General features: G+C 48.8%; 1 protein-coding gene across 6 annotated transcripts in view; it reads right to left on the bottom strand.

Annotated features, from left to right (window-relative positions):
* The window catches only part of Pdzd2 (PDZ domain containing 2), a 379,908-nt gene that overhangs the window by 12,575 nt on the left and 346,961 nt on the right, over window positions 1-20,372 (bottom strand). For all 6 annotated transcript variants that reach the window (XR_004946667.1, XM_036206834.1, XM_036206833.1 and 3 more), the window contains 5 exons: window positions 19,622-19,778; window positions 17,228-18,018; window positions 12,973-13,117; window positions 1,902-5,832; window positions 774-891 (listed from right to left, as the gene is read on the bottom strand). Coding sequence is in view for 5 of the 6 variants with exons in the window: in XM_036206834.1 (XP_036062727.1) it covers window positions 774-891; window positions 1,902-5,832; window positions 12,973-13,117; window positions 17,228-18,018; window positions 19,622-19,778 (5,142 nt within the window). In the remaining variant the exon portion in view is untranslated. The remainder of the gene's footprint in view (window positions 1-773; window positions 892-1,901; window positions 5,833-12,972; window positions 13,118-17,227; window positions 18,019-19,621; window positions 19,779-20,372) is intronic.

A 20,372-nucleotide genomic window follows, 5' to 3' on the forward strand; every position in this document is an offset into this window, starting at 1 on the left:
TAGTCCCTTTCACTCAAAGTGAAAGCATTCGATTCCACTAAGGCTCTCGACTGTACAGACCTGAACCCAGTAGGCTGAGAATCGGAATGGAGTGGGAACTAAGCTATTTGTTACCCCTGTGCCCCCCACTCCCGCTCCCCAGTCTCCTCACCATCCTGGCCCATTAGATGGTAAGGCTGCATCTTAACTGAGAACCCCCAGATGGTACCAGGGGTGTGGGAAATTGCTGTAATAATGTTTGCCGATGACATTAGTCACCCAGGATGTTATCAGTCATTCCTGTTTGCCTTTTTCTCTACAAATACTCATCTGTCGAGATTCAGTTTCTTACTACCCCAGGCAGCATTCTAGATGCGAACTCACGTTCTCTTTGGTTACTGTTCACGGTCACATACGGCTCATTTAAATTCTGTGTCTTTGACCCGTTAGACTGAGGGTTAGCAGCTCTTACTTACGACTTCAGGGCACAAGTGGGGCCACAACAGTGTGAACCTTTTACCAGCAGGTGGCTCCCCTTACTAGTCTATGTCCACACTGCAAAGGACGAAGTACAGGTTCATTCAGCATTTCCTCTGCAGACTCCATCCCCGGGGTGGACAGGCTGGTGAGCAGTTGCTGCAGGGGACTTGACATTCCCCATTGCAGCAAGGTCCAGCCCCTCGAGCTAGAGGCAAACAGACCAGCACCTGCCCCCAGCCACCAGCCATGCTGCCTGCTGCCGCATCCCTGGATTTCCTGTATCCACTCCCTCTGACTGTTGTGTGTCCACTTACCTCCAATTGTGCCTTCGCTTCCTGAATGAGAGTAGAAATGGTAGATTTTGACCCCACTAACGATAAAATGGCCTGTAATTTCTGCTGGTCCCCCGGTGAGGTAAGGAGTTGATCCAAACTAAGTGAAAAATACATTTGAAGAAGGTTAGATATATATAATATAATAATATAAATATAATATAATATAATATAATATAATATAATATATTATAGATATATATATATATAAAAGGAACCCAGCCATTTCCTAAGGACTCATCTGTGGGTGTTTTCTGAACTTCCGGCCGACTGTTGGGCATAACGTCCCCTCCAGAGTAACCATAGAGTCCTGCGAGGCCAGCATGAATGTCCTTCACTGACAGTGGAGGATGAGAATTTGGGGATCCCTCTAGGATATTAAGGGACCAGTGCCAGAGTTCAGCAGACAACTTCTGATATGTTTACTTCAAACATTCAGAGTTTCCCACTTAACTCCAGCTGCTTTTAGAGATCCAGAGAGGCCCTGAGGCTGTCCCCCACCTCCCTTGCTTGGTACTCATGTCCTCAGAACCACGCATTAGCAGGTATATGTGGCTTCTGGGGTTTTTTATGCTCCCAGGACTGATATTGAAAATGCAGTGTGGCTGGGTGGTGGTGGGGTACGCCTTTAAATCCCAGCACTCAGGAGGCAGGGGCACTCGAGGCCAGCCTGGTCTACAGAGCCAGTGAGGACAGCCAGAGCTATTACACAGAGAAACCCATCTTCAAAAACAAAACAACAACAACAACACACACACACACACACACACACACACACACACACACACACAAAGAAAAGAAAGAAAAGAATAGAAAAGAAAAAAGGAAAATGCAGTGTGGTCTGGATTGGATCCTGGAATAGAAAAGAACATTGGTGGAATCGATCCAGCCAAATCTGAAGTCTGTAGCTTTGTGCATTTGGTTGGTTGTGGAGGGCTAAATCCTTATTTCTCACTAATGGACTAGGGTTGTGTAAGATGCTGATTAGGAAGAGCTGGGGAGAGGTAGCATGGGGACCCCCCCTTTATTACTTTTGCATCTTTTTTTAATAAACCTAAAAGTATTCTCAATGGAAGCAGGCCGGTTCACGTAAGAGGGGAGGGTACTCACCTCACTGACCAGCTTCTTCCAGAAGGCAGGGCCAGCACAGGTTCATCCCCTTCCTTGGCTCCAGGGGGTACTGCAGGCTCACTGGTTGGAGGGCTGTTTCCTCCTGGGTAGACTCTGGTCCTACCATTCACAGGACATGGAAGGGAGGCTGGTCCGTCAAGGCCTGGATGGCCTCGAGCTGGGGAGCCGGCTGGAGAGGGAGCTGGGGAACCAGATGACTTTCTGGGGATGATTTCCAGCTGGGTTCTGAAGAGCACGGTGCCTGGACCAGCTGGGTAGTCCTCTCCACCACACAGCTTGTCCAAGTCTGGCATGCTCAAGGCTCTCAGCTCCTGGAGCTTGGATCGGGACACAGGGGAAGGCTGGGCGTGGCGCACTGAGGACTTGTGCCTCTTCACGGGTGAGGCCGGGGTCACTGTTGAGGTGGGAATTCCCACGGGGACGAGTGATTTCTTTGGGTCTGAACTGGAGCCCTTGTGGCTAGGCTCTGGTGGATTCTGCCGGGAGACAGTCAGCGTCATGCTGGACGGGGACTTGGTCATCTGCGGAAGAAGGCTGTTGGCTTCACTCTGGTTTTCACTGCAGGAACTCAAGCTTCTTCTCAGGGACCTTGCTGTCACGTCACTGGGGTGGCTGAGGCTCCCTGAAGGGATGCTGCCAGACGACCGTCTGCTAACGGGAGGCTTGGAGCTCACGGCTAAGAATGGGGAGGTTGTAGACTTGGCTGCAGGCCGGTCAGAATTGGCCAGGTTCTCAAAAGACTTGATCCTCTGCTTCACAGAGAAAAACGAGGTAGATTCATGGGGCCAGTTCTGCTCATGGTAGTAATGTCTCCTGGTGGCTTTCACTTTGTCTGGGATGAGGCAGCTCGTCTCAGGGGCAGCACCGCCATCCCCGCCATCCCCGCCATCCGTGGGCGGCAGGTTCTTTGACGTTTCCAGCAGAGGCTTCACACTGGACATACCCTGTCCATTAGTCATGCCTTTGGCTGCCTTTGCCTCCGAGAGGCTGACACTCGTCCCAGGGACCTGGGGGTCCTGAGGCGAGCGACTTGGGCTGTGTGGGGAAGGACCTTCTCGTCCAAAGTGGCTTGAGAACTGGGCTGGCATGGAGTAAGTCCTGGTGGCTGGCCTGGGTGTGAAGTAGGGTTGCTCCTCTCCCCCAGGGCCTATGGGTACACCATTCTTGGGCACCCCTAGGGAGGCTGGCATCTGGCTAGATCGGCCCTGGGAGGAATCTGGCGTTCTAGCAGGCAGCTGCGGGGAGGAGGCTGGTTTGGCCATGCCAAAGGACCAATGTATTTCCTGCTCCACCTGGGAGGTATGAGAGGGAGGAGAGGGTGGATGTTTTGGGGATGATTGTGCTGACTGCCAGAGGCTGATTCCACTCTTTTCCTGACAGCCGCTATGGGTCAAGAACCCTCCCTGTCTGTCACCATCAGGTGGCTTATCACCACGTGCATTTTTTGGCATTCTTTCAGAAGAAATATCAGCCATTTTCAGCTGGTTTGTCTTTTCGAGGGGATCATTAGTGAGTTTTGCACTTCCTGTCTCACTGATCCCCCTGGGCTGGGCTGCTTCTGACACCACCAAGTCCACTTGGCTGGGCGTGAACCGCTTGCTCTGTGTGACTCCTGCCAAGGCCATGCTGCTCCTTGGTGCTGTGGGACTCACTGACCCAGAGTCACCCTGGGGCACCTTGCCCTCTGCTCCACACCCAGGGGACCTGGAGGTGGCTGGACGGCTTGTGTCAGATTCCGAGGAGACAGCCATGTGGAACCTACCACTTGCACTTTGTTCTGGGAGAGTCTTGGGGGAGGTCAAGGGTAAACTGAAGGTTTGGATGCTGGCGTCTGATGCCAAGGTCCTCGGTGACCCAGAGGCAGCGAGGGGTGGCTTGCCCTCAGACACGCTCTGGGGAGGCTTGGGGGTACCCACAGGAGTGTTGTTCGGCTCTTCTTGGTCACCTCTGTGGAGCCCATGTGATGCCGCCTTAGAAAGCATTTTATGGGAGGCCTGGGGTGAAATCAAGGTCTTCCTGTGATCGGTCCCACTAGCCTTACCAGAGCTGGCCACAGGGGCCTCGGGGCCCACCTTGCTTTTGCTGTTCAATTTCTTCATCTTAGGGCCGTACTTGGGTTTCTGACAGTTACTTAGTGTTTCCATTGGACTTTTCTTGGGCAGTGGAGGAGGACTCTTAGGCACAGCCACCCCCTTGCTATGGCTGGTACAGCCCGGACTTGCAACCAGCGTCAATGACTGTTCCTTCTCACATTTGCTTTGCGACTGTGTACCCTGGCTGTTTTTATTTATTTCTTTAAACCAGGTCATGATGGGCTTCCTGGAGACCATTTTTGGCTTCTGTAGTAAGTCATCCAGGTTGCGATTCTTGGCGATGTGTAGGTTTGCCAAAACAGCCTCTCCATTCTTGGGGCCCTCGGCACCCAGGGTGTACACACTGTGCATCATGCTAGCGGTAACTGCTTCTTGGTTTGGGGTTCCCCCATCCAGCAGGTCACATTCCAAGCCATTCCTAAGCGCCAGTGGCAGGTTGTGCCCATGGCTGGTCAGTTCAGAAGACTGGCTGTCTTCCATGAGTGAGCTCGTGCTGGTGGGGGCCGTGGTTTCTTCGGTGCATGAGGACCTGTGGCTCTGTGAAGCATTTATGCCCACCGGTGTCTCGTGCTCCCGAGGGCTCACATCCAGGAAGGACAATGGCTGGGAAGAGCTTGGGATGGAAGTGTGTGAGGTGCCTGGCAAGAAGCAGGCTTTTTCATAGGAGTCTCTCACCGGCTCACTCAGAGCGCTGTGCTGTAGTGGTAGAACTGGACAGAGTGCAGCCTGGGCAGGGGGATGGGCAGTCGCCGGGGTCGCAGGGCAACCACCTGTGGAGCAAATTTCTATCAGCTCATCCTCAGACTCACTAGTACCTTCCTTAGGAGAGGACCCATGAGAATGGGGAGGTGCCCAGCTCTCCCTGGCAGCTGCTCGTGGGGCTTCAGCAAGAGACTCAGGGTCTGAAGACGAGTCTTCTTCGGCATCCCCATACATGGATGAGAGAGATGGCTGTGTACTGTCCCCCGGGCCCGACAGGGAGATACTGTCTTCGTGGAAATTGCTAAAATTTCGGGAGTAGTTGTTCAAAAAGTTCTTGTTCACAGCAAAATGTTTGTCAGGATGGATGGAATCCAAAACGGAAGGCCGGGAGGCCCACTGTGGGGGCGGGGGTGAGCTGGTGCCTCCAATCTTCGTTGGGGAGGATATCTGGTCACTCCTCACTGACTGGGCATGGTGGGAACTGCCATCCCCAGCTCCTTCTGGTGGCTGGTCCTTGAAAATGCCTGGGTGAGACCTGCGGTCTGCTTTCTGAGCAGACTGTGACCTTGCCTCCGAGGCTGCCCTGATGAAGTTGTCGATGTCCGTCACAGGCCTCTCTCTGCTCCCTGACAGGGTCCTGTCAGTGGCCACTGGCAGAGAGGGGCTGGCATCTGCCATCTTCCCAGACACACAAGCTGTATCTTCAAGCTGAGCACCAGCCTTGAAGCTCTTAGGTGTGCAGAGCCCCGTTGTTTCCAAGGCCTCGGTGGGACCTCGACTCCTTTCTTGGGACGTAAGGGAGACATGAGGGATGGCAGTAGCTGGTGTTGCTCCTATGCTCATGGGGACAGCTGCTCTCTTGGGATTGGGCGAGCTGTCCCCAGGTGCAGCCCAAGTCCTGCTAAAGTCAGGAGGAGCCAAGGCCGAGTCCCTGGGAGCCATATTCTGCTCTCTGGCTGGTTTCACTTTAGATATGCCCTGGGACTCAGGCTCCGTGGTCCTGGGAGACACAGGCTGGCCGACTTGCTGCTCTGTGAGTGTGGAGGTCTCGCTGGAGTCATGGCGAGCTTCCCTGCTCTTCCCTGGGGAAAGGCGGGCTGAGGAGCCGTCCCATCCTGTATAGGGTGGTAGAGGAGGTGAAAGGGGAAGGGTAAGCAAACGGAAACCCTCTAGTGTTCTAAAAGAGTAGAAACAACCTCAGTGTTCTTTCTCAGACATTCCACAGCCTACATAGATACCTTCTGGTTTTTCTGGTTTTGTCTTTCAAATTGCAGAGTGCTCGAAGCTAACAGCCACCACCCTGCTTTAATGGTCTTAAAGCAACTCAGACAAACAGGAAGCATGGACATTGAAACGTGCCCATTTCTCGGTTTGCTTTCAGACAGGAGACACCAGAAATCCCCTGCGTGGATTTCTTGACTGGAGCCCCCTCTGCCGGCTGAAGCTCTGGGAAGAGAGATGCCGTTGGTCTTACCCCTTAGACTAGACTGGGCAGAGCTTTCCTGTCCTGTCCTGTCCTGTTCTTGCATCTGTCTGATCCTGCGTGACTTTAGCCTCAGATTGCACCAACAGTCGAACATCCAAACTCAAGAGGCTTACTTTTTCCATTCGCCTTTTGAGATGGTCTCTCTGGAGAGCCCCATTGACCCTTGTGACTCAGCCTCCAAGACAGGCCTGTGCCCGCCCGCACACTTAGCCAAAAGGCTTGCTTTTTAGACAGGGGATGGAGCTAAGGGGAATGACAGAATGCTCCAGGTGGGTCCCCACTGACCTGGAGCTCAAGCTCTGCCTTTGACATGACCTGGAGAAACAGACTGAAAAGCTAGGGAAACCCCAGCAGTGGAGGGGGCTTGAGAGGGACCCAGGAGGGATAGTTTGGTTCAAGCGGTAAGGAGAACAACAGGTCAAGAGCAGAGAGGCACTGGAAGCTCTGAGGTGCAGGGACAGGGAGCAGTCGGGGAAGCCAAGTCCCTGAGCGGCTCTGAGAACCACTCTATCCTGGAGGTGTCCCCTCCGAGAGCGCCTTGCAGAGCGCATTCTCCTGGGCTAATCTCACTTTGACATGTATCATCTTGCAGTGGGGAAACAGGCTGAGACCCATGAGAAGTCTTGGCTTGAGAAGTGTTCCCCAAAATATTAAGTTCCTCTCACATCTCCCCTATGAAATCATCAACTGGTTTTTTGGTTATTTGAGACAGGGTTTGTCTGTGTAGCCCTGGCTGTCCTAGAACTCTCTCTGGAGACCAGGCTGGCCTTGAACTCAGAGATCCTCCAATCTCTGCCTCCAGAGTGCTAATATTAAAGGAGCATGGCGCCACTGCCTGGCTATCAGTTGGTTTTGGGGACAAAGTCCAGTTCAGGTTGGCCTTGAACTTGCTATGTAGCTAAGGGCAACTTTGAACTTCTGGTCTTGTGACTGCCCACCTCTGAAATGCTGAGATTACAGGTCTGCACCACTGTGCCCATGTTTATGTGGCACAGGGCTTGGGGATGTGTGTGTCAGACCTGGGGCCTTGTACATGCTAGGCAAGCCCAGCTACCAACCAAATCAGCGACATACCGAGTGATTGGATTTTAACTACAATGTCTCTTTTCCTTGTTGGTGACACTAAGCATTTGAACCTAGTAAGCTCTCCACCACTGAGCTCTACCCTTGGCACTCTCTTTTCCTTAAAGACATGGTCTCATTATGTAGCTTTGGATAGCTAGGAAAGCCTTTTTTTTTTGGAAAGCTTGGTACAATTTATTATTTTCTTCTGTGTTGCCCAGAATCAAAGCCAGGTTCTGTGCATTCTAGCCCAGTGTTCTCCCACAGAGGCTTTATCCTTGTCCCTATTTGTTTTATGAGAAAGGGTCCTTCTATATCCCAAGCTGGCTTCAGATTTTCTTTTTCTTTTTCTTTCTTTCTTACAGAGCCTGTCCTGGAACTCTGTAGCCCAGGCTGGTCTTGAACTCACAGAGATCCACCTGGCTCTGCCTCCTGAGTGCTGGGATTAAAGGTTGATAGCACTGATGATGTAGCTGGCCCAGTCTCTCTTAAAAATTTTTTAAAAATTAGCCGGGTGGTGGTGGCACACACCTTTAACCCTAGCACTCAGGAGGCAGGCGTGATCTCTGTGAGTTCGAGGCCAGCCTGGTCTATACAGCGAGTTCCAGGACAGGCTCCAAAGCTACACAGAGAAACCCTGTCTGGAAAAACCTAAAACAAACTAACAAAAATTTTAAAATGACATCTATTTATTATGTGTGTGTGTGGGGGTGGGAGGGGTAGACGATGGTGTGTGTATGTGCAGGTCAGAAAACAGCTTGCAGAAGCTGCCTCTCTCCTTCTACCATGTAAGTACTGGGGATTGACTCAGGTAGTCAGCTTTGCTGGCAAGCACTATACCGGTGCCTGTGAACTCTTAAGGATACTGTCCTTACTTCTGCTGACACCAAATACAGGGAAAAGCAGCAGTGTGACAAGAGAAAAGGGCTCAAAGGCTATTTTGTGTGTGTGTGTGGGGGGGGGTTCAGAGGACAGCTTGGGGTATGCTCTCTCCTTTCACTGTGTGGGCTCAAGGATCTAACCCATGAGCCTTGTCTCTGGCTGTAAAAGGCCATGTGATAGATTCAGATTTGCTTACTAAACATTCCCTAACAGGTAATTTTTATGCAGTTTTTGTTGGTGAGCTGAGTTACTACAAAGTGTGTATTGTCAGATGTTTTTGTTTGTTTGTTTATTTATTTTGAGACAGGTTCTCTCTCATGTATGCCAGGCTAACCTTGAACTCACTATATATCAGAGGATGACCTTGAATTCCTGAGCCTCCTTTCAAGTGTTCAAATTCCCAAAGTGTAAGCCACCACAACCAATCCGTGTGATGCTGGGGTTCCAAGCCAAGGCTTCACCCATCCACGAAAGCACTCCACCAACTGAGCCCCAGCCCTTCATTTTATTTGAGGGAGATGACATTATCTGAAGGCAACCCTTGGAATGCCTTTCAAAGGCTTCATTTGGAACCCCCACCAAATGTCCACTAAAGAGCCCATCCCCAGCGTGGAGGTCTTCTGGGATGAGGGTGTAGGTTCCTCCTAGAGCAGGGCTGCGTCACCATGACCTGCTATGCCACACCTGTTTTGCAGGAGCCCTGTGCTGTGGGATGTTCTGTATGTCAAATGTGTTGCTCTGATTGGTTAATAAATAAAACACTGATTGGCCAGCTGCCAGGCAGTATAGTGATATTTTACTTGTATTGAAATGTGATTTTATTTATATGTTAATAAAGTTGCCTTGAGGTCAGAGCAAGCCAGAGCAGAAGCTGAGCAGTAGTGGGGCACGCCTTTAATCCCAGCACTTGGGAGGCAGAGCTAGGTAGATCTCTGTGTGTTCAAGGACACAGCCAGCATGGCAGACACACGCCTTTAATCTCAATAGCAACCATAGAAGACCTGGAGATCTGTACAAACAGGCAGTGACGAGGAGGTCATGTGGCTGTGTTTACAACCAATGAGAAAACAGAACAGAAAATCTATAAAAAAAGATAGGACACAGAGAGGTAACGCTCTGGCGGAGAGGAAGAACAGCAGAAGCAGTGAAGGGTAAGGTTTTCCACTCTTGCTCTGACCTCGTGGTTTTTAACTCTGCAATTGATTCTGTGTTTCTTATTTAACAAGCCGGTTATAGCTACAAGGCAGGAAGTATAGGCAGGACAAGGAGAAAGGAGAATTCTGGGAAGTGGAAGGCTGAGGCAGAGAGACACTGCCAGCCGCCATGACAAGGAAGATGTAAGGTACCGGTAAGCCACGAGCTGCATGGCAACTTAAAGACTAATAGAAATGGGTTAATTTAAGATATAAGAGCAGCTAGCAAGAAGCCTGCCACGGCCATACAGTTTAAATACTATAAGTGCCTGTGTGTTTATTTATAAGTGGGCTGTCGGGCTGACAGGGCTTGGGCTTCTCTCCAGCTACAGCCCTGCTGACAGGTAGCTGCTTGAACATCACTTTCTGTGGGCATCTGAGGCAAAGAAGTGTGTTAGGTACCACACTGAGAAGAGAAACAGCACATGACTCTGACTGATCCCGAACTGTTGTACACTCAACAGGACCAAGAGGAGACACAGAAGGGCAGCAATGGAGATTTTCCTTGGGGCTCTGGTAACTTGAAAATTTCCTTCTCAGTTGCATCAAAAACTCCCAATTTTCACAATAAAGACAACTGCATTTCATTATGGGGCAAGCAACAAATGGAGTGTCTACACTCACTACACCTCTTCTTGCTTTCCTCATAGCAGCTGTGGCGAGTCCTTGGAGGGTTTGGTCCCTGCCCCTGGTTTTAAGAGTGGCCAACTAAGAGACCCAGTCATAGCTGCCTGGGCTATAGGTCAGCCCTCACGGCCAGCATGGCTATAGTTGGATGGCGTGTTCTGGCATAAAACCACAAATCAATCTTTCTTTTATTTTGAAAACCATCTCAGGAAAATTGTGTGTGCCTGGACGTAACTTACTGAATACATGCTAGGCATATACATTCTTTTTTTTTGAGACAGGGTTTCTCTGTGTAACAGTCCTGGCTGTCCTGGATCTCGCTCTGTAGACCAGGCTGACCTCGAACTCACAGAGATCCACTTGCCTCTGCCTCCTGAGTGCTGGGATTAAAGTGTGCACCACCACCGCCTGGTGGTGGCATATTCATTCTTATGTGATTTTTTTTCCATACACATAATGCATACTGTTTTACTAGACAGTGCTTTGAACAGTACACACTGACAAACCTCCCAGATGCCTCAGAGTCAAGCTCATGAAGCCAGCAACTGAGGAGTAGTGTGACTTGCTAGGAGTCACTGCTTCTTTCATAGCTTGGGTTTGGACCTGGCTTCCGTATGATCCATGTGCTTCTTGCCTTGTATCATTTTTAGACATGTTCTAGGAATCAGAACTTCAAAAACTTAGTTATTTTTTTATGTATGTGTGTATGTGTGGGCCCATGGTGCCATGGCACATGTGTGGAGGTCAGAGGACATTCTGTAAGGAGTCAGCCCGCTCCTACCATATGGGTCCCAGGAGTTGAATTCAAATCTTCAGTCTTGGCAGCAAGCATGTTTACCTGCTGAGCCATCTCATGGGCCCCAAAATCAGAATTTTTTTTAAGGTAAAGAGTTCCTTCTTTTATCAATTATGTGTTTTGGGATCTTTTCTTAAAAATAAAACTTAGATTTTGAAGAATATTTTTCCTGTACACTGGAAAGCAGTTAAGGTATTTATGATAAAATTAGAAGGAAGAAGGGCCATGCCTAATAGTCAAGGTCTCTGCTGGCCTCTTTAAATGAAAAAGAGAATGGAAATACCACGAAAAAAGACAGTCAGAAGCACTAAAAATTATAGGAGTCATTTAATTTAATATGTGGGTCAAATACTTCAGGTATACCTCCAAAGCCCTAGAGGGCGCCAGAGCATTATCACACCAACTCTCAGGCTGCCTGTATTGAGAACTCAATGATAACCAGCACAGTATGATTAACTTGTATGTTAATTAAATATAGCACATGTATTGTTACATATTAAACATCATCAGTTCCTGGCACTTGTATTTACTGACTGCTCCTTTCTCTGAGGCTTATTACTTGGTGGGAATTCCAGAGAGGATAGACAAACACCTGCAGAGGGCTGGAAGCACAGACGGAACACAGGGAGAAGCACCAGGGAACACAGAACAGATGTCTTTTCTTTGGCCCTGGGGCTGGGAGACTAAATGCCTCTTTGGTCCAAAGAGCTTGCCTGTCTAAACACCTCCTCAAGGCACAAACCCCTCAGGACTAGGAAAATTAGCCTGTCTAGAATAATTCCTTGAGTGGATAGATTTTCTGCATGGTTTCAAATTAGGAGGTGATTGGTTTTGTTGATAAAAGAAAGTAATCTTTTGCTTCTTCAATTTGGAGGGCAATGTAGGATCCCAGGAGAACGTCCGGACAGTTGTTTTACAGAACGTGCCCTCTTAGGATGTACACAGGCACTGACTGGTCTCAAGGCTATTTTGAAAGGTGCCATCCTCAACTGCCTCCATGGACCTTCATCTTCCACAAATGGAACCACATTTAAGTTAACATACTTAGCAGTAAAGTCAAATTGCTAATGAAAATTGTCCTTTTAACATTTATTCAATAGTGAGTGATTGTGAACTGAACCTGAAAGACGGAGCAGAAACCATGGTAACGGACTTATCTTTGACTGAGGGAGGAGGGGCTACTGAGTGCTTAGTGGGGGGTGTCTGCATTTTTTTCTGTGAGTAGTCAACAGTGTGTAGGTAGAAGATGGGTATGGTGGTGTGTGCCTGGGATTCACGACTGCACCTGAGCCATCACAAGTTCCAGGCCAGCACGGGCCATAAAATGAGACTTTGTCTCAAAAATACGCCATGAGGTAGATATTCTACAGTTCCAAATTTTAAATTTGGAGGACATCCCTGAGCTGCTGAGATGGCTCAGTGGGTAGAGGCACCTGCTGTCTGCCTTCAGAACTTAGTTCAATCCCCAGGAGAGAACTGACTATGGGAAATTGTCCTGTGACCTTGGCACCAGTACACACACACACTCCTACACATACACACACACCCCTACACACACACATACATGAACATATCTACATACACACACACACAAAGTAAATAAAACGTAATAAAAATGTTATGGGACTGCATTGATGGACAAGAGAGCTATCCAATTTTTCTATTACCACAGACCAACACTTCTGTGGCTATCAGGCCACTACAGTAATTACCAGCCACTAGAAGTTTCCCCTTCTGAGAAAGCAGGGACGCCACTTAATTCAGCTTGACTTAAAAAAAAAAATCTCAAGGTGTGGGTGGCTGTGATTTCTGCTTCCACACCGTCAGTCCGTCTTTCGTCATGCTTAGGTAGTTTTCCCTACATTATTATTTATTTACTTCTTAACTTTTCCTTGTGGAGGTTTTTATTGCCATTTCCCGGTGCACTCGATCTCATACAAGTAGACTAAAGAGATTCTGATGTGGAGGGGAATCTCATTTCTTATGTCTCATCTGTGTCCCAAAATGAAGACCAAACATGGGTGCACTCAACATGGAATGCACATAAGTGTGTGTGGGGGTGTTAGGCACAATGATCAAGGACAACGATTCCATGAGGTCAACATCTAAATATTGATTTCCGTCAGCAGTTTTTCTTCCCTCCTCAAAATCATCTTCTTGCCATACTTATCCCTGACTCTCAGTGGCACCAACAATAACACAGTCTTACCAGTCTCAGGGTGTGGCTCACACTCTGGTGCAGCTCCCTGCAGGCTCTCTGTGGGGAGTCCAGTGTTTGGGTGGCATGGGGTACGGGCTGGTCCACAGTTGGTGGGGACATATCTGTCCCCCGGGGTGGGATTTCCCCGAAGTTCCTGGCACAATGAGAAGCAGAAGCCACGTTAAAATAGCTTTCCAGGGTTTCTGCATCCTAAGACAGTAGAGGAAGATCAGTGTGGGATCAGGTACCTAAGTCAGCATCCTCAGGAGAGGAAGATCAGTGTGGGTGGGTACCTAAGTCAGCATCATCAGGAGAGGAAGATCAGTGTGGGATCAGGTACCTAAGTCAGTATCATCAGGAGAGGAAGATCAGTGTGGGTGGGTACCTAAGTCATCACTGTCAGGAGAGGAAGATCAGTGTGGGATCAGGTACCTAAGTCAGCACTGTCAGGAGAGGAAGATCAGTGTGGGATTGGGTACCTAAGTCAGCATCCTCAGGAGAGGAAGATCGGTATGGGAGCTGGTAGATCCAGGCTCTGGCTTCTCATCGCTAAGCCTCAGGTTTTTCAACTTCCAAATGGGGATAAAAAGACTTGCCAAATCTCAGAAGTTTTAAAGAAGAGATGAAATGAGAATAGTGATAAAGACAGCAGGTAAGGTTTGTACAGGTGGGAGGCACCATCTAACATTTTGTAAGGCTAGCCACGACTGTAAAATCAATTCCTCAGTTTGATGGTGAGGGAGAAGGCAAATTGGGAGAAGTGAAACCGGTATGTGATATTCCTAGAGTTCCCTTGGGCCAAGTGTCAATGACTTTATCTTCTTTCTTTCTATGGAATGCTCAGCACAAAAACAAATTTAAAACTCAGTAAAAAGCCCAATCATATTTATTCGAAATTAATCCACTGAGTTGGTGCATCATAAAGTGGCCCAAAGGTGACAGCGGGGTGGGGTGGTGTGGGGGCTGTGAAGGTGTAACGTGCCTTTCACAACTCTTTGTCCGCCATCAGCTAAGGAAGGCACAGGGTCTAGCTCAGTTTTCGTTCCCTGGTAAGAGAGAAATGAAACGCACAGGCAGCAGAAGAGTGTGGAGCTGGACAGAGCGCAAGTGAGGAGTGCCCCTCACTTGTGTATTTTGAAACAGTTAATTTTCTGTTATATAAGGATTTTAGCTCTATACAAAGTTCTAATGAGGACAGGGCTAAGAGTGCTTGCCACACACACACACACACACACACAAGGACCTGTAAGTTCAGATCCCAGCATCCATGTCGAAATGTGAGGCGGTCCTGCCTGCCGCCCCAGCATCAGGGCTGCGGGGTGGGTCACTGGTCCTCACTAGTTGCCACCTTAGCTGAAAAATCAGCATGTTCCGGTTTAGTGAAAGGATTCGGTCTCAAGGGAAGAAGACAGGCAGCTACAGAGGGGGAGGACCTGAAGCCCTCCTCTAACCTACATGTATGCCCACGGGAATGTGTACTTACACACCTACACACACACACACACACACACACACACACACACACACACACACACACACACACACACACCCCACCACCACCACCACCAACAACAACAGCAACTACCACATCATGAAATTTTTTAAAAAGTGCTGAATAGAAACAATAGAAAACACTAGAAGAGGAGACATTGGATTCTCATATCTGCGAACGTCTTACAGTGAGTGAGACATTCCACTTTCTTTTCCATAAAGTCAAATTTTAGAACGAAAATTTTTATGAGGAAAACATTTTATATTAAAATATTACTCAAAAGCACCCCAATCCCCATTTTAAAAAAATTATTTATTTTTGGCTTTTCAAGACAGGGTTTCTCTGTGTAGCCCTTGCTGTCCTGGAACTTGCTCTGCATACCAGGCTAACTTTGAACTCAAGAGTTCTGCCTGCCTATCCTTCCCGGGTACTGGGATTAAAGGCATTCGCTTCCACTGCCACCCCCCTACCCATTGAAAAGGTTTCATTTATTTTTATCTTATGTGTATGAGTGTTTGCCAGAATGTACCACTGTGCACCTCATACCCTTGGAAGCTAGAAGAGGGCGTTGGATCCCCTGGGACTGAAGTTACAGAGGGTTGTAAGCCAACATGCCAGTGCTAGGAACTGAACCTGGGTCCTCTGGAAGAGTATCCAGTGCTCTTAACCATTGAGCCATCTCTCCAGCCACTCAAAAGTTCTGTTATTTTTTTAAAAGATTTATTTATTTATTTATTTATCTATCTATCTATTTATTTATTTATTTATTTATTTATTTAATGTCTATGCATGTACAACGTTATGCCAGAAAGGGCATCAGATCCCACTGTAGTTGCTGGGAATTGAACTCAGGACCTCTGGAAGAGCAGCCAGTGCTCTTAACCACTGAGCCATCTCTCCAGCCTGACTCAACAGTTCTTACTGCAAATATTTCAAACTTATAAAATCTCAGGCTGGGATGGCTCAGTGGGTAAAAGCACTTGCCTCCAAGCCGGATGACCTCAGTTTGATCCCTGGGGTCTGCAGAGAGGAGAGGACTGCGTCCCTCAAGCTGACCTCTGACTGCTACACTTGCAGCATGGCACATGTGTGATTGAGTGACAGCAAGAGGGAGATGAGACAGAGACACAGAGAAAGAATATGCACACATTAGATACAATTAAAAAGTATACACTCCCCCACCTTGGTGTCTATCTGTGTGTTTGTGTTAACCAAGGATCTCATTTGCAGCCCTGTCTAATCAGGACGGCTAACATGACAGATAGGTGGCCCCATATTTGGCAAGAACTATTTTTAATAGATATGAGTAATTATCGCAAAAATCCTGATCTGGCCTTCTACAGCTGTCTAAAACTTGAGGGTGAGCCAGTGTGTCGGGAGGGATAGGGTGCTGGAGACCAAACCCAGGACTGTGTATCTGCATATGTGCAGGGCCAGCACTGTGCCATGGAGCTAGGCCTCCTGCCCAGATGGTATTTTCTAAAAGGAAAGAGCATACCCACTAATAGATCATAAAGCAGGTGCTGCTTGGGGGTCAATACAATTTTTAAAAAGTATATATGTGTGTGTGTGTGTGTGTGTATACACACATATATACATATATACACACACTACATGTATACCTGCATGCCAGAAGAGGGCACCAGATCCTATTATAGGTGGTTGTGAGCCACCATGTGGTAGCTGGGAATTGAACTCAGGACCTCTGGAAAAGTAGCCAATGCTGTTAACCACAGAGCCATCCCTCCAGCCCCCGTAAATATAATTTTTGAGGAAAGGAGAAAATGTGAGTGCATAAGGTTAAGAAAGAAAAAAAAAGACTTCTAACTTATACAGATTTTATGACTTGTATTTTCTGGGCCTATTTACATATCCACTTTAAATCACAATAAACTATCTTCATTAATAAGGCCTTAAAATCATCTCAGTTTCTTTGCTCAGAAACTGAACATTTTCTTTTTCCCCTGTTTGCTAGAGAAGAGATATTACTGAAAAAAAATAAGCGAACCATTAGCTAATAACACACAAGCAATTAGTTATACTAATTCATTTGCATCCACTGTGGTGGACTGTAAGTTTTGAATGGACATGGCCCTGCTCTTTTGTGTGACAATTTCTCCGTTTCTTTTTTCTTCTTCTCCTTCTCCTTCTCCTTTCTTCTTCTTCTTCTTTTGAGATGAGGTCTAGTTGTGTATCCAGAGCTAGTCCCAAACTTACCTGCCTCCACCTCCTGAGCGCTAGGATCACAGGCATGTGCTGCCATGCCTGCCTTCACATGATGTGAAAGGCCCAAGTAGCTCTAATCATACACAATCCCTTGTAGGGATCTTGAAAGTAATCAAGGACCCCCCATGACCTCATCAGCTGGACAGAATGACAGTTAACATCTGCTGGTCACACCCATCAGCCAACCAAGACAGAGAGCAACCCCCAGCCTTACAGCCCAGAGAATCAAGGCCCAGGAAGGTTTAATGACTTGTGCCAACCAGTCAGTGAAGTCGGCCCCCGGCCCAGGGCTTTCCTGACCCCACTCCACAATGCCTTCCCATGGCTACTGCTGGCCCTGTGCCCTGTAAGGGAGTGAGCGCGTCTCTTTGGCTGAGTGATCTCATGACTAACAGCCTGCCACCATAGTAATGGGCACCCATCAAAGGACTGTTGAAAGATACTCCAGCTGTCGCCACCCTCTCATGCAGCTTACCCTGTGCCTTACAAAGCACCCTGTAGGCATTCACACACTATCCAAACGGAACAGGAAAGTGAGTCCTTTACCTTCTCTGCTGCTCCACTCGGCTGATGATGGTCCGTGACGGCATCTTTCAGGGATGGAACCTGGATTATCAAGTCCTGACCACACGCCTGACCACTGGCTGCTCCACTTGGGGCTTCCACATCAGACCTCTTGTAATGTGGGCTGATCCTGGCCACAGGCTTGTGTCTGGGCACCAGATTTTCATTCTTCTGTGGTGGGGAGGTGGGGTTTTCTGGGCTCCTTGGGCTCTGGGTGTCTACAGGGACTCTGTATTCCAGCTTCGGCGAACTTCTTGACCCCGACAGCTCCTTTCTCCCAGAGACTCCGGGTCCACTCTTGGGGGTTTCTACAGACCCTGGCAGGCTGGCCGCCTTAGGAGGAGTGCCCACCATTCCATCAGGGAGGCTGTGCTCTAAGTACAGCGAGCTGCCGAGGAGAGGCACGGAGCAGGCCTTGCTGACCAGCGGTTTCTGGGGTCCTTCCTCCTGCTTGCTCGCATCGACGCTTTTGGAAGAGGCTGTCAAGGCAGGCCTCGCGTCAACCTCTAGCAGAGGCTTGCTGGGGTCTGGGAGGACTCCCGGGAGTGAAATGCAGTCCCCCTCACCATCAAAGTCCTCCTCATCGCTGGCGTCATTGCTGTCATAGCAGCGCACCCTCCTCTGGCGGAGGAGGGGGTTCCTGAGGACCTGTGGGCTTCCAGGGAGACTGGCTTGCCTGGCCACTGTCACTTGCTTGTGTAAGAGCCCAGAGGGCCTCTGGCTTCCAAATGTCACAAGGCTGTTGGCCCTGGCTTTCCCTGGCTCCTTGTGAGCTGCAACGGGAGGAGAGGGAAGAGTCAGACAAAAACCAGGTTTCCAATCTGGCCTGACTCCATAGCCTTAAAGAAATAAATCCCGGCGTTTGCTCTTGCAAGCACACCCTCTCGATCAGAAGTCTGCCTTGTCCAGACACCTCAAGCAAACAAACAAACAAACATACAAACAAACAGTCCTGTCCCTGTACATAGCACCTCTGAATTTATACACACCAGGCATGACCTCTGGCCACTGGACATCCATGTAAACAATGTGGTTTCTGTGATCCAAACAGCAAGGGCAGCCAGCCTACTGCTTCTCCTTTTGCTCTGCCCCTCCCCCCATTTTTGTACACACAGAGACATGTATTGCTACATTTACACACACATATCTTTGTGTGTGTGCTCCAGAAATGTGTGTGTGTTTGAGTGTGATTGCAGGAGAGTAGGCACACGTTTATAGATGGGCAGAGGCTGGAACACAGCCTTGGGTGTCAGCCCCCGCCTTCCATCTCGTTTGAGACAGGGGATCTTGGTTTTTGCCACTGCACATGGCAGGCTGGCTGACCTGAAAATATCCTAGGATTCTCCTGTCTGCCTCCCATCTCTCTGTACTGGGATTCCTGACATCTGCCTTTCTGTGGCATCTAGGATCCAAACTCATCCTTGTACTCATTACCCACTGAGCCATCTTCTCATCCTTAACAACAACAACAAAACCCAATTCCAGGTTATTTAACTTGAATGGCGTGATTTCGAGGGATGAAGAATTTCTGGTTCAGCTTCATCTTGTCTCGCAAGTTGTTGAGGGTCTGGCCTATATGCTGAGAACTCCCCTCTACCAGGTAACAGGGACGGCAAACCCCTCACATCTGTGTTCTCATCACCCAAGGTCCCTCCCTACCTGGAGCAAAAGAGCGTGGTCCCCAGCCCAAGCTGTCTACTTGTCAAGGTAAAGGGAATCTTTGAGGCACAGCATGTGACTGCAAATCTTTGGCATGCTTTTTGTCCATACTACAGAGCAAAGTACAGGCTCGCCATTTGCACACCCATCTGCGGCTCCTGTGAGTCACAGCTGCCATTGTCTGCCTCTCTGATGCTCAAACATTCCAAATGAAAAGAGGAGCCTTGACAGAAGTAGTTCTCAACACAGTTAGAGGAGGATCTCATTGGAGCAGAGACTGGAGGATTTTTGAGTAGAAGAGACCTTTGGTAGCAGTGGTTCTCACAGTCCCACATCTCTAACTTACTGTTTTCTAAAAAGAATTAAGTTTAGAGCTGAGGGAAGGAGGAGATCTGGGATTTACCTGGGATCCCCTCAATTGTGAGTGCCTTGGATTGCTTACTCTGAGTTGATGCCACAGAACTCAAGATGACACGTTGTAAACAGCATGTGAAGGGGACCTGGATGAGCCACCTTCACCTCTGCTACTAGAACGTGTGTGAGCCACTCACTGGTTACCACAGCTGACAGTAGATGCAGCCTCTACTCAGCCAGGTGCTTGGTTTCCAGCACGCTCTCTCCTGGCTGTCCTGGACAAGGTCTCCAGCCAGGATCGGGGAACTAGCAATTGCTTACTGCACTACTGAGTCCAGGGTCCCCTGGAGCTCTCCTGCTCACCAGAGGGTCCGGGAAGCAGACTGCCATCATCAGAGGTGCTACAGCCACTCCCAGGATGGTCCTCATCCTCAGAGCCAGCCACCACGAAGTCTGACAAGGAGCCCTGCCCGTCGTGGGTGAAGTACTGGGAGAGCTCGGATTCAGACAGGAGCGAGTCCTGTTGGAAAAAGAACATGCTAGAGTCTAGGGAGATACACCAGAGCCTGAGTATGGCAACGCTAACGACTGCCCATCTTTTCAGGGGTACTTTGTTCTAATCCCTGACCACTGGGAACAGCTGGGATAGTAACTGCCCATCTCCATTATTGTAGTGTGGGGAAAGCCACAATCAGTACATCAAAACACGGGCAGATACTGTTTTTAGATGGAGGGGGCACTTTTTAGCCATGACCAGAAAAACTACAATAGTAGGTTTTTTTTTAAAAAAAAAATATTTATTTATTTTTATTTTACATGCACTGGTGTTTTGCTTGCACATATGTCTGTATGAGGGTCTCGGATCCCCTGGAACGGAAGTGATAAACAGCTGTGAGCTGCCATGTGGGTCCTGGGAATTGAACCCAGGTCCTCTGGTAGAGCAGTCAGTGCTCTTGACTGCTGAGCCATCTCTCCAGACCCCACAATAGCAGTTTATCAGTCATCTTAGCAAAAGCTAAACAAAGCCAGTGTGGGAAGGGGTAGGGAAAGAGTAAAGAACTAAGTTATGAGGCCCAGCCAACTGATGAAACACCTGGCGGTGGGCTGGGGTGGG

Source organism: Onychomys torridus, chromosome 15 (assembly GCF_903995425.1).
Source record: "Onychomys torridus chromosome 15, mOncTor1.1, whole genome shotgun sequence".
In the NCBI taxonomy this organism is placed as follows: domain Eukaryota; kingdom Metazoa; phylum Chordata; class Mammalia; order Rodentia; family Cricetidae; genus Onychomys; species Onychomys torridus.